Source organism: Dendrobates tinctorius, unplaced genomic scaffold, assembly GCF_039654945.1.
Source record: "Dendrobates tinctorius isolate UK_male_01 unplaced genomic scaffold, ASM3965494v1 ptg000071l, whole genome shotgun sequence".
Lineage (NCBI taxonomy): Eukaryota > Metazoa > Chordata > Amphibia > Anura > Dendrobatidae > Dendrobates > Dendrobates tinctorius.
The window spans coordinates 5,213,416-5,227,420 of record NW_027361739.1 but is presented as its reverse complement, the minus strand read 5'-3'; the positions used below and the strand labels follow the sequence as shown (position 1 = coordinate 5,227,420).

The following is a 14,005-nucleotide window of genomic DNA, read 5'->3' as shown; positions in this document are numbered from 1 at the left end:
GGAGGAGCGGTCAGGAGAGGAGGAGCTGTGGATAAATGCAGGGCAGTTAACCCTTCAGTCCCAAATATATCCTGCCAGTTCCTCCATGGCACATATAGTGTGTGACTGTGTGTAAGAGGAGGGACGCAGCACATTGTTTGGTATATCATCTTCTCACAGTGTTAGGCCGGGTTCACATTGCGTTTATGGCCCTGCGATCAGCGGGATCGTTACATAGCGGCACTATCACTGTAACGGATGAGATAACGCCCCCCATTGGCCGCAATGCTACTAACGCATCAGGCTGATTTTGGATGCGTTAGTAGCATTGCGGCCAATGGGGGCGTTATCTCCTCCGTTACAGTGTTAGCGCCGCCATGTAACGATCCCGCTGATCGCAGGGCCAGGAGGATTCAGGACAACACTACAGGGAGGAGGACAGACGGCGGCAGTTGTTGCTGCTAACGGCTTACACTCACTTGTGAGGGACGCACGGGATTCTCGTGAGTCTCACGCATGATAACCTGGCACTGCCTCCAGCACTCGGACCGGAGCGTGTGGTTACATGTATATCTATGCAGCCGCACGCTCCAGTCCCAGTGCCGGCGGCAGTGCCAGGTTATCATGTGAGAGACTCGCACAAGAATCGTCCGAGTCTCTCGCTAGTGAGTATGAGCCCTAAGGGTAGGGGAAGTAATATAAAGTGATTTTAGGTAAAACCTGTGGAGAGATCAGGGCCAGCCCCAATCATTATATAGGGTTAAGCTGGTCTCACACTTGCATATTTTGGCTGCACATGGATCCGTTTTCGTCTCCATTGACTTTCAGTGGTGACGGATGGGACTTGCGTGTGCCTCCAGTTGTCACCGTTTTCCCACAGATCCGCATATCTGCATATTTTACCAGATGCACAAAAACGCAACTTGTTGCAGTTTTGTGTCATCTGAAAAACACGAGGCGCAGGGAGAGGCACGGATCCGTGGCTACACGTCTGGAATTAACATGGAGTCCTATGGAGCACGGATCCAGGAGAACACGGATCCATGTGCTTCCGTGTGCAGGGATCTGTTCTGCGGCACTGAGCATGCTCGGAAGCGAGGGATGTGCTGTATGGGAACAGACTGCAGACATAATATAGACTATGTCCACATGCTGCTCTGTCATACAGTGATCTTTTCCTTCCTCACTAGAAGGGCTTGTGCCCTGTGCTATGCTGTGGTAATGATAATAAAATGTAGTGGGAGCAAGTATGGGGGCTCCTGGTTAGGGGCTGCATGAGTGGGGCTGCGTTCACACTAGTGCAGGGGCGGACATAGACTGTAGTGGGCCCCTGTGCAAGAAATTTTTCGCCCCCCTTCATAGGGCAACAAAGTTATTTGTTATCTAATATTGAGTCTATGCAGGGCTGGATATAATAGCTGTATAGAATATAATGTAACCCCCCATGGAATATAATGCAGTCACCCCCCATATAGTATAATGCAACCCCTCCATAGAATATATGGCAACCCCTCCATAGACTATAATGCAGCCTCCATAGAATATAATATAGCCCCCCTATAGAATATAATGTAGCCCCAAATAGAATATAATACAGCCCACCTCCCCATAGAATATAATGTAGCCCCCCCATATTATATAACACAGCCTCCCCTTATAAAATATAATGTAAACTGTGCCCCCATGATATAAAACACAGCCGCATAGTGTATAGCCCAGCAACACATGGAATACAACCCACCATGATATATAACCCACCATGGTATAATACAGCCCAGCATGGTATATAGCCCCCCCAGCATAGTATAATACAGCCCAGCATGGTATATAGCCCCCCAGCATGGTACAATACAGCCCAGCATGGTATATAGCTCCCCAGCATGGTATAATACAGCCCAGCATGGTATATATCCCCCCCAGCATGGTATAATACAGCCCAGCATGGTATATAGCGCCCCCAGCATGGTATAATACAGCCCAGCATGGTATATAGCCCCCCCCAGCATGGTATAATACAGCCCAGCATGGTATATAGCCCCCCGAGCATGGTATAATACAGCCCAGCATGGTATAATACAGCCCAGCATGGTATATAGCCCCCCCAGCATGGTATAACACAGCCCAGCATGGTATATAGCCCCCCAGCATGGTATAATACAGCCCAGCATGGTACATAGCCCCCCCAGCATGGTATAATACAGCCCAGCATGGTATATATCCCCCCCAGCATGGTATAATACAGCCCAGCATGGTATAATACAGCCCAGCATGGTATATAGCCCCCCCAGCATAGTATAATACAGCCCAGCATGGTATATAGCCCCCCAGCATGGTACAATACAGCCCAGCATGGTATATAGCTCCCCAGCATGGTATAATACAGCCCAGCATGGTATATGTCCCCCCCAGAATGGTATAATACAACCCAGCATGGTATAATACAGCCCAGCATGGTATATAGCCCCCCCAGCATAGTATAATACAGCCCAGCATGGTATATAGCCCCCCAGCATGGTACAATACAGCCCAGCATGGTATATAGCTCCCCAGCATGGTATAATACAGCCCAGCATGGTATATATCCCCCCCAGCATGGTATAATACAGCCCAGCATGGTATATAGCGCCCCCAGCATGGTATAATACAGCCCAGCATGGTATATAGCCCCCCCAGCATGGTATAATACAGCCCAGCATGGTATATAGCCCCCTGAGCATGGTATAATACAGCCCAGCATGTTATATAGCCCCCCCAGCATGGTATAATACAGCCCAGCAAGGTATATAGCCCCCCCAGCATGGTATAACACAGCCCAGCATAGTATATAGCCCCCCAGCATGGTATAATACAGCCCAGCATGGTATATAGCCCCCCAGCATGGTATATAGCCCCCCAGCATGGTATAATACAGCCCAGCATGGTATATAGCCCCCCCAGCATGGTATAATACAGCCCAGCATGGTATATAGCCCACCAGCATGGTATAATACAGCCCAGCATGGTATATATCCCCCCAGCATGGTATAATACAGCCCAGCATGGTATATATCCCCCCCAGCATGGTATAATACAGCCCAGCATGGTATATAGCCCCCCCAGCATGGTATAATACAGCCCAGCATGGTATATAGCCCCCCCAGCATGGTATAATACAGCCCAGCATGGTATATAGCCCCCCTAGCATGGTATAATACAGCCCAGCATGTTATATAGCCCCCCCAGCATCGTATAATACAGCCCAGCATGGTATATAGCCCCCCAGCATGGTATAATACAGCCCAGCATGGTATATAGCCCCCCAGCATGGTATAATACAGCCCAGCATGGTATATAGCCACCCCAGGATGGTATAATACAGCCCAGCAAGGTATATAGCCCCTCAGCATGGTATAATACAGCCCAGCATGGTATATAGCCCCCCCAGCATGGTATAATAAAGCCCAGAATGGTATATAGCCCCCCCAGCATGGTATAATACAGCCCAGCATGGTATATACCCCCCCAGCATGGTATATAGCCCCCCAGCATGGTATAATACAGCCCAGCATGGTATATAGCCCCCCCAGCATGGTATAATACAGCCCAGCATGATATATAGCCCCCAGCATGGTATAATAAAGCCCAGCATGGTATATAGCCCCCCCAGCATGGTATAATACAGCCCAGCATGGTATATAGCCCCCCAGCATGGTATAATACAGCCCAGCATGGTATATAGCCCCCCCGGCATGGTATAATACAGCCCAGCATGGTATATAGCCCCCCTAGCATGGTATAATACAGCCCAGCATGTTATATAGCCCCCCCAGCATGGTATAATACAGCCCAGCATGGTATATAGCCCCCCAGCATGGTATAATACAGCCCAGCATGGTATATAGCCCCCCAGCATGGTATAATACAGCCCAGCATGGTATATAGCCACCCCAGGATGGTATAATACAGCCCAGCAAGGTATATAGCCCCTCAGCATGGTATAATACAGCCCAGCATGGTATATAGCCCCCCCAGCATGGTATAATAAAGCCCAGCATGGTATATAGCCCCCCCAGCATGGTATAATACAGCCCAGCATGGTATATACCCCCCCAGCATGGTATATAGCCCCCCAGCATGGTATAATACAGCCCAGCATGGTATATAGCCCCCCCAGCATGGTATAATACAGCCCAGCATGATATATAGCCCCCAGCATGGTATAATACAGCCCAGCATGGTATATAGCCCCCCAGCATGGTATAATACAGCCCAGCATGGTATATAGCCCCCCAGCATGGTATAATACAGCCCAGCATGGTATATAGCCACCCCAGGATGGTATAATACAGCCCAGCAAGGTATATAGCCCCTCAGCATGGTATAATACAGCCCAGCATGGTATATAGCCCCCCCAGCATGGTATAATAAAGCCCAGCATGGTATATAGCCCCCCCAGCATGGTATAATACAGCCCAGCATGGTATATACCCCCCCAGCATGGTATATAGCCCCCCAGCATGGTATAATACAGCCCAGCATGGTATATAGCCCCCCCAGCATGGTATAATACAGCCCAGCATGATATATAGCCCCCAGCATGGTATAATAAAGCCCAGCATGGTATATAGCCCCCCCAGCATGGTATAATACAGCCCAGCATGGTATATAGCCCCCCAGCATGGTATAATACAGCCCAGCATGGTATATAGCCCCCCCAGCATGGTATAATACAGCCCAGCATGGTATATAGCCCCCCTAGCATGGTATAATACAGCCCAGCATGTTATATAGCCCCCCCAGCATGGTATAATACAGCCCAGCAATGGTATATAGCCCCCCAGCATGGTATAATACAGCCCAGCATGGTATATAGCCCCCCAGCATGGTATAATACAGCCCAGCATGGTATATAGCCACCCCAGGATGGTATAATACAGCCCAGCAAGGTATATAGCCCCTCAGCATGGTATAATACAGCCCAGCATGGTATATAGCCCCCCCAGCATGGTATAATAAAGCCCAGCATGGTATATAGCCCCCCCAGCATGGTATAATACAGCCCAGCATGGTATATACCCCCCCAGCATGGTATATAGCCCCCCAGCATGGTATAATACAGCCCAGCATGGTATATAGCCCCCCCAGCATGGTATAATACAGCCCAGCATGATATATAGCCCCCAGCATGGTATAATAAAGCCCAGCATGGTATATAGCCCCCCCAGCATGGTATAATACAGCCCAGCATGGTATATAGCCCCCCAGCATGGTATAATACAGCCCAGCATGGTATATAGCCCCCCAACATGGTATAATACAGCCCAGCATGGTATATAGCCCCCCAGCATGGTATAATACAGCCCAGCATGGTATATAGCCCCCCCAGCATGGTATAATACAGCCCAGCATGGTATATAGCCCCGCCAGCATGGTATACAGTCCCCCCAGCATGGTATAATACAGCCCACCATGGTATATAGCCCCCCCAGCATGGTATATAACCCCCCAGCATTGTATGATACAGCCCAGCATGGTATATAGCCCCCCAGCATGGTATATATCCCCCCCAGCATGGTATAATACAGCCCAGCATGGTATATAGCCCCCCAGCATGGTATAATACAGCCCAGCATGGTATATAGCCCCCCCAGCATGGTATAATACAGCCCAGCATGGTATATAGCCCCGCCAGCATGGTATATAGCCCCCCAGCATGGTATACAGCCCCCCCAGCATGGTATAATACAGCCCACCATGGTATATAGCCCCCCCCAGGATGGTATATAGCCCCCCAGCATGGTATGATACAGCCCAGCATGGTATATAGCCCCCCAGCATGGTATATAGCCTCCCCAGCATGGTATAATACAGCCCAGCATGGTATATAGCCCCCCAGCATGGTATAATACAGCCCAGCATGGTATATAGCCCCCCCAGCATGGTATAATACAGCCCAGCATGGTATAATACAGCCCAGCATGGTATAATACAGCCCAGGATGGTATATAGCACCCCCAGCATGGTATAATACAGCCCAGCATGGTATAATACAGCCCAGCATGGTATATAGCCCCCCAGCATGGTATAATACAGTCCAGTATGGTATAATACAGCCCAGCATGGTATATAGCCCCCCAGCATGGTATAATACAGCCCAGCATGGTATATAGCCCCCCCAGCATGGTATAATACAGTCCAGCATGGTATAATACAGCCCAGCATGGTATAATACAGCCCAGCATGGTATATAGCCCCCCCAGCATGGTATAATACAGCCCAGCATGGTATATAGCACCCCCAGCATGGTATAATACAGCCCAGCATGGTATAATACAGCCCAGGATGGTATATAGCACCCCCAGCATGGTATAATACAGCCCAGCATGGTATAATACAGCCCAGCATGGTATAATACAGTCCAGTATGGTATAATACAGCCCAGCATGGTATATAGCCCCCCAGCATGGTATAATACAGCCCAGCATGGTATATAGCCCCCCCAGCATGGTATAATACAGCCCAGCATGGTATATAGCCCCCCAGCATGGTATACAGACCCCCAGCATGGTATAATACAGCCCAGCATGGTATATAGCCCCCCCAGCATGGTATGATACAGCCCAGCATGGTATATAGCCCCCCCAGCATGGTATAATACAGTCCAGCATGGTATAATACAGCCCAGCATGGTATAATACAGCCCAGCATGGTATATAGCCCCCCAAGCATGGTATATAGCCCCCCAAGCATGGTATATAGCCCCCCAGCATGGTATATAGCCCCCCAGCATGGTATACAGCCCCCCAGCATGGTATAATACAGCCCAGCATGGTATATAGCCCCCCCAGCATGGTATAATACAGCCCAGCATGGTATATAGCCCCCCCAGCATGGTATAATACAGCCCAGCATGGTATATAGCCCCCCAGCATGGTATACAGCCCCCCAGCATGGTATAATACAGCCCAGCATGGTATATAGCCCCCCCAGCATGGTATGATACAGCCCAGCATGGTATATAGCCCCCCCAGCATGGTATAATACAGCCCAGCATGGTATATAGCCCCCCAGCATGGTATAATACAGCCCAGCATGGTATATAGCCCCCCCAGCATGGTATAATACAGCCCAGCATGGTATATAGCCCCCCAGCATGGTATACAGCCCCCCAGCATGGTATAATACAGCCCAGCATGGTATATAGCCCCCCCAACATGGTATGATACAGCCCAGCATGGTATATAGCCCCCCCAGCATGGTATAATACAGTCCAGCATGGTATAATACAGCCCAGCATGGTATAATACAGCCCAGCATGGTATATAGCCCCCCAAGCATGGTATATAGCCCCCCAAGCATGGCATATAGCCCCCCAGCATGGTATATAGCCCCCCAGCATGGTATACAGCCCCCCAGCATGGTATAATACAGCCCAGCATGGTATATAGCCCCCCAGCATGGTATAATACAGCCCAGCATGGTATATAGCCCCCCCAGCATGGTATAATACAGCCCAGCATGGTATAATACAGCCCAGCATGGTATAATACAGCCCAGGATGGTATATAGCACCCCCAGCATGGTATAATACAGCCCAGCATGGTATAATACAGCCCAGCATGGTATATAGCCCCCCAGCATGGTATAATACAGTCCAGTATGGTATAATACAGCCCAGCATGGTATATAGCCCCCCAGCATGGTATAATACAGCCCAGCATGGTATATAGCCCCCCCAGCATGGTATAATACAGTCCAGCATGGTATAATACAGCCCAGCATGGTATAATACAGCCCAGCATGGTATATAGCCCCCCCAGCATGGTATAATACAGCCCAGCATGGTATATAGCACCCCCAGCATGGTATAATACAGCCCAGCATGGTATATAGCCCCCCAGCATGGTATAATACAGCCCAGCATGGTATATAGCCCCCCAGCATGGTATAATACAGCCCAGCATGGTATATAGCCCCCCAGCATGGTATAATACAGCCCAGCATGGTATATAGCCCCCCAGCATGGTATAATACAGCCCAGCATGGTATATAGCCCCCCAGCATGGTATAATACAGCCCAGCATGGTATAGAGCCCCCCAGCATGGTATAATACAGCCCAGCATGGTATATAGCCCCCCAGCATGGTATAATACAGCCCAGCATGGTATATAGCCCCCCCAGCATGGTATAATACAGCCCAGCATGGTATAATACAGCCCAGCATGGTATAATACAGCCCAGGATGGTATATAGCACCCCCAGCATGGTATAATACAGCCCAGCATGGTATAATACAGCCCAGCATGGTATATAGCCCCCCAGCATGGTATAATACAGTCCAGTATGGTATAATACAGCCCAGCATGGTATATAGCCCCCCAGCATGGTATAATACAGCCCAGCATGGTATATAGCCCCCCCAGCATGGTATAATACAGTCCAGCATGGTATAATACAGCCCAGCATGGTATAATACAGCCCAGCATGGTATATAGCCCCCCCAGCATGGTATAATACAGCCCAGCATGGTATATAGCACCCCCAGCATGGTATAATACAGCCCAGCATGGTATAATACAGCCCAGGATGGTATATAGCACCCCCAGCATGGTATAATACAGCCCAGCATGGTATAATACAGCCCAGCATGGTATATAGCCCCCCAGCATGGTATAATACAGTCCAGTATGGTATAATACAGCCCAGCATGGTATATAGCCCCCCCAGCATGGTATAATACAGCCCAGCATGGTATATAGCCCCCCAGCATGGTATAATACAGCCCAGCATGGTATATAGCCCCCCAGCATGGTATAATACAGCCCAGCATGGTATATAGCCCCCCAGCATGGTATAATACAGCCCAGCATGGTATATAGCCCCCCAGCATGGTATAATACAGCCCAGCATGGTATATAGCCCCCCAGCATGGTATAATACAGCCCAGCATGGTATATAGCCCCCCCAGCATGGTATAATACAGCCCAGCATGGTATAATACAGCCCAGCATGGTACAATACAGCCCAGGATGGTATATAGCACCCCCAGCATGGTATAATACAGCCCAGCATGGTATAATACAGCCCAGCATGGTATATAGCCCCCCAGCATGGTATAATACAGTCCAGTATGGTATAATACAGCCCAGCATGGTATATAGCCCCCCAGCATGGTATAATACAGCCCAGCATGGTATATAGCCCCCCCAGCATGGTATAATACAGTCCAGCATGGTATAATACAGCCCAGCATGGTATAATACAGCCCAGCATGGTATATAGCCCCCCCAGCATGGTATAATACAGCCCAGCATGGTATATAGCACCCCCAGCATGGTATAATACAGCCCAGCATGGTATAATACAGCCCAGGATGGTATATAGCACCCCCAGCATGGTATAATACAGCCCAGCATGGTATAATACAGCCCAGCATGGTATATAGCCCCCCAGCATGGTATAATACAGTCCAGTATGGTATAATACAGCCCAGCATGGTATATAGCCCCCCCAGCATGGTATAATACAGCCCAGCATGGTATATAGCCCCCCAGCATGGTATACAGCCCCCCAGCATGGTATAATACAGCCCAGCATGGTATATAGCCCCCCCAGCATGGTATGATACAGCCCAGCATGGTATATAGCCCCCCCAGCATGGTATAATACAGTCCAGCATGGTATAATACAGCCCAGCATGGTATAATACAGCCCAGCATGGTATATAGCCCCCCAAGCATGGTATATAGCCCCCCAGCATGGTATATAGCCCCCCAGCATGGTATACAGCCCCCCAGCATGGTATAATACAGCCCAGCATGGTATATAGCCCCCCCAGCATGGTATAATACAGTCCAGCATGGTATAATACAGCCCAGCATGGTATAATACAGCCCAGCATGGTATATAGCCCCCCAAGCATGGTATATAGCCCCCCAAGCATGGTATATAGCCCCCCAGCATGGTATACAGCCCCCCAGCATGGTATAATACAGCCCAGCATGGTATATAGCCCCCCCAGCATGGTATGATACAGCCCAGCATGGTATATATCCCCCCAGCATGGTATAATACAGCCCAGCATGGTATATAGCCCCCCAGCATGGTATAACAGCCCAGCATGGTATATAGCCCCCCAAGCATGGTATAATACAGCCCAGCATGGTATATAGCCCCCCCAGCATGGTATAATACAGTCCAGCATGGTATAATACAGCCCAGCATGGTATAACAGCCCAGCATGGTATATAGCCCCCCAAGCATGGTATATAGCCCCCCAGCATGGTATATAGCCCCCCAGCATGGTATACAGCCCCCCAGCATGGTATAATACAGCCCAGCATGGTATATAGCCCCCCCAGCATGGTATGATACAGCCCACTAGCGTTGTGGTACGGTGCGTTGTGATGTGTAGCAATCCTGATGCATCCTGATCCAGATTAGATCCCTATACTTAACATAGGAGGGACGCACGGGCCTGCGTTTGCATCAGGATCAGGATGCATCAGTTGCACCAACACATATCACAGCACTTACTAATTCACAAAGGACATTAACAAAAAATGCCACAATACATGTTAAGACTACAACTGAGGAGGAGCCGGGGCCTGATCACAAGAGCTGACAATCTGAGGAAGCAGCAATGCTGAATAACAGTCCACACTGCGTCACACAGGGGGAGAATGAGGCCCTCACTTCACAGGCAAAGACCTAGAACGATAACTGTGGAAAACGGATTTCTATTTAAAAAAAGGGCTGTTTAAAGAGCCAAAAGAGCCGGCTCTTTATGGTGAGCGGAGCCGAATGAGCCGGATCACCAAAAAGAGCCGAACTTCCCATCACTACTGACGTCACCGAAGGAAGCGTGCCGGAACTAACACAGAACACGCATGCTCCGGAGCCAGCCAATCATAAGCTCCTATTCTCAATGTGTAGGCGTCCTCGAATCACGTGTGAGACATACATTCAATCAGAAAACCGTAACGTCACACGCAGGAAGCTACAGTGTAGCCATCGTACTAACGTTAGGCGGCTTTACTCGTTACGTTATCTTCGTGTAAGACATTTGAATAAGATATAGATTTGCACAAATTAGGCGTGTGAGAGTACGCCGTAAAGCGACGTACAGTTTCCATGGTTACTGTTCTCAGAAGGTGTAGTAAAAATGGAGAATGTGAAGTCTGACCAATCGGGATGGGGAACGTCATTGTTTCGGTTACGCCCACCCTCTGAGCACCAATCGGGTTCTTATTCGTTTGACACACTGTGTGGGTGTGGTTACAAGCTGCCATCTATATAAACTCGGGGGATGCCGCTTTTCTATATTTAGCGCTCACACTCATGTAGGGTGAGGGAGAGGGCAGGTCATGGTGAGCCTAGGCTTCCTGACGGAGTGTGTACTGTGTAGGGCCTTGTGATTCTTCCAGATGCCACTCCTGCACACGGGATTACACCTGGGGCGTATATGGAGGCTGGTCACACCTGGAGTCAACAATATCATGAAAAAACTTTGGGGGATTTTAACCTTCAAGGATGAGGTCAAGTTTTGTGTTTTTCTCCTCCCTTTGAGCCATTACGTCTTTTTTGTCCTGTCCGTGTAGCCGTATAAGTTAGGATAGCCCATCAGTTCCTTGCACTAGGTGTGTGAATGGTACCGTCGCATCGACAGTTGAATTTAAATCAGTGGTGGAGTCTTGGGTGACTTCTGGCCACCTTTCCACTAGACTGTCCAGCCTCGCTCAATTCACTTGCACTGAGCCCGGGCCTGCACGTCTAGTCAGCGTGTGTCTGCATAGATGCAAATCACAGGACGGAGTATACCAATAACAAAGCTTTACATTGGCTCACCAGAAAGGGTAGTTGTTCACAATGGGTGCAATGAATAGAAGGGATCCCAGGTGACAAAGCAATTCAGTATGTACAAACAGGGATCAGCATCCGCACAAAAAAACTATTAGTTCCGTAAAATCATTATTAGCTGGAATGCTCTAAACATAGAAGTAGTTAAAAGCAAAGGGAAACACTTTAGTTGTGCCATGACTAAGGCTAGTTTCACACTAGCGTTCCCTGGAGCTGCGTCGGGCTGTGCACAGCCGCCGCTAAGCTCCGCCCCCTGCCGCGCCTCCTCCAGTCAGCTCCGCCTATGGGCGCATGATGCTGCGTGCGACCTGCGTACCCTATCTTTAGCATTGGGTACGCAGGCCGTGCGCAGGTATGTGTTTGCCGGCACATGCGTCCTTTTGACGGTGCGCCAACCTGCGCCAAACGCACCCTGAAATAGAAAGAATAAAGCAGTGGAGTACTATGAATAAAGAAAACTTGTGAAACCACTAAAAGATGAAGAAACCATAAACCACCAAACAGCAAATAAAAGATACAAGTTGTTCTGCCCATTTTGTGCAGCTAGATATTTTTAAGTGCTGTTACAGCTATGGCCATTAAAGTGTCATAAGTTGCCCTTCTCTTTTTTTTCCTTTGTTTGGAATTTTCTGTTCCCCAAATGGTTAATTGTTCAGAGCCGCCCCTTTTTCTAGCCTTGGTCAACAACATGTAACCATTCTCCAGCCTTCACCTGAGCAGCCCACATGTGTTTAGCTCAGCTCTTTGCAAAACCATTGCTAAAACAAGCGGATTCCGGTAAGGATAATGCAATTATGAGTTATGCATCTGTGTTAGAAGCCATAATGCAGCCCCCCATGATGTTTGCAATGCTTAGCTCCTGTGATGTTATTTCACTGCATGTTTGTTATAAGCATCCTCTAGTTATGCATCCTCTGTTCAGTGAGTGTAAGGCTGGTAGCCACTAGTGGTGTTAGATATTTCTTTCTACTTTGCTGCTGTGTATGTTATATTGCTCAGCTCTTATATAATGCATGATAACAGCATCCTGTATCATTGCTACTTTTGTGATAATACCCTGCATTGCTATTACCTGCCGGTATTCATGTATTGTATACTGTCTACTAGTACTGATATGCTGTAGTATCTGTCTTTTCTAGTTTTTACCTGAATCATCCACACTTTGTACAACAACTCCTGATCTCATCTACTACTGTGTTCTACTATACCATCTGTTATCATCTCCCATCGTTGTCCATATCATCCCAATAAATAATAGATTTAAGCACCCATATAGTCTTGTTTCTGGGAGTGGATGAAAGGTTAAGCCGTATGCTGGAATCCACACAGTGTCATACGTGGAAGAAGGCAGAACAGTAAAAACGTAACCGCTGGTCGCACGCAGTGGTTACCCAGGCCATATGGGACCGCTATCACCCAGACTGCTCCGCATAAGGGAACTACAGCAGCCGCCATATAGCCGCAGGGACAAGAGCACGGAACTCAGTAAAAACAGACTGCTTGTCGCAAGCGGTGGTTACCCAGGCTATACGGCACCGCTACCACTACCACCCAAACTGCACCGCATACGGGTATTACAGCAGCCACCATACAGCTGCAGGGAACAAGAGCCCAGGGCTCAGTAAAGGACCGCTGGTCGCACACGGTGATTGCATAGACTGTACGGGACCGCTAACACCCACACTGCTCCGCATACGGGTATCACAGCAGCCGCCATACAGCCGCAGAACGCTACTGCAGCCTGCCAACAAGTGCTACATCTTTCCTGCCACGCGGAAGCCCGCCACGCATAGACTCTGTTTCCCGCCAATACCAATATACACAGTACGCAGCTAAGCTCACAATGTCTCGAAACAGCGCATCCTCACTCAAAACGAGGTCACGAGCAAGTTCTGGCAGGTCGACTATAGCAGAGCTCACTGCTGTTGCTCGTGCAGAAGCCGAAGCAGCCAAAGCAAGATCCTCCTTCGCCGAAAGAGAGATGCATCTAAAACTGAGACAAGCAGAGCACGAAGCAAAGCTAGAAAAACTTGCGGCAGACAAAAGGACAGCGGCTGTAATAGCTAAGGCAGAGTATTTGAAATCTATGAAAGATCCTGATTCTGAGAGACGCAGCAGCATTCTCGGACCAGATCTAGAACAGCAAGACCCAGCGCAGGTCTAATAAGGAGGAAACATGAATACGGC

At 49.0% G+C, this 14,005-nt stretch overlaps 1 protein-coding gene across 2 annotated transcripts in view; it reads left to right on the top strand.

Annotated features, from left to right (window-relative positions):
* The first annotated feature begins 11,442 nt into the window (after positions 1-11,442).
* NSF (N-ethylmaleimide sensitive factor, vesicle fusing ATPase) overlaps positions 11,443-14,005 on the top strand; it is a 135,204-nt gene continuing 132,641 nt past the window's right edge. For both annotated transcript variants that reach the window (XM_073582344.1, XM_073582343.1), the window contains exon 1: positions 11,443-11,496. In XM_073582344.1, coding sequence (XP_073438445.1) covers positions 11,458-11,496 — 39 coding nt within the window. In that variant the 5' untranslated portion in view covers positions 11,443-11,457. The remainder of the gene's footprint in view (positions 11,497-14,005) is intronic.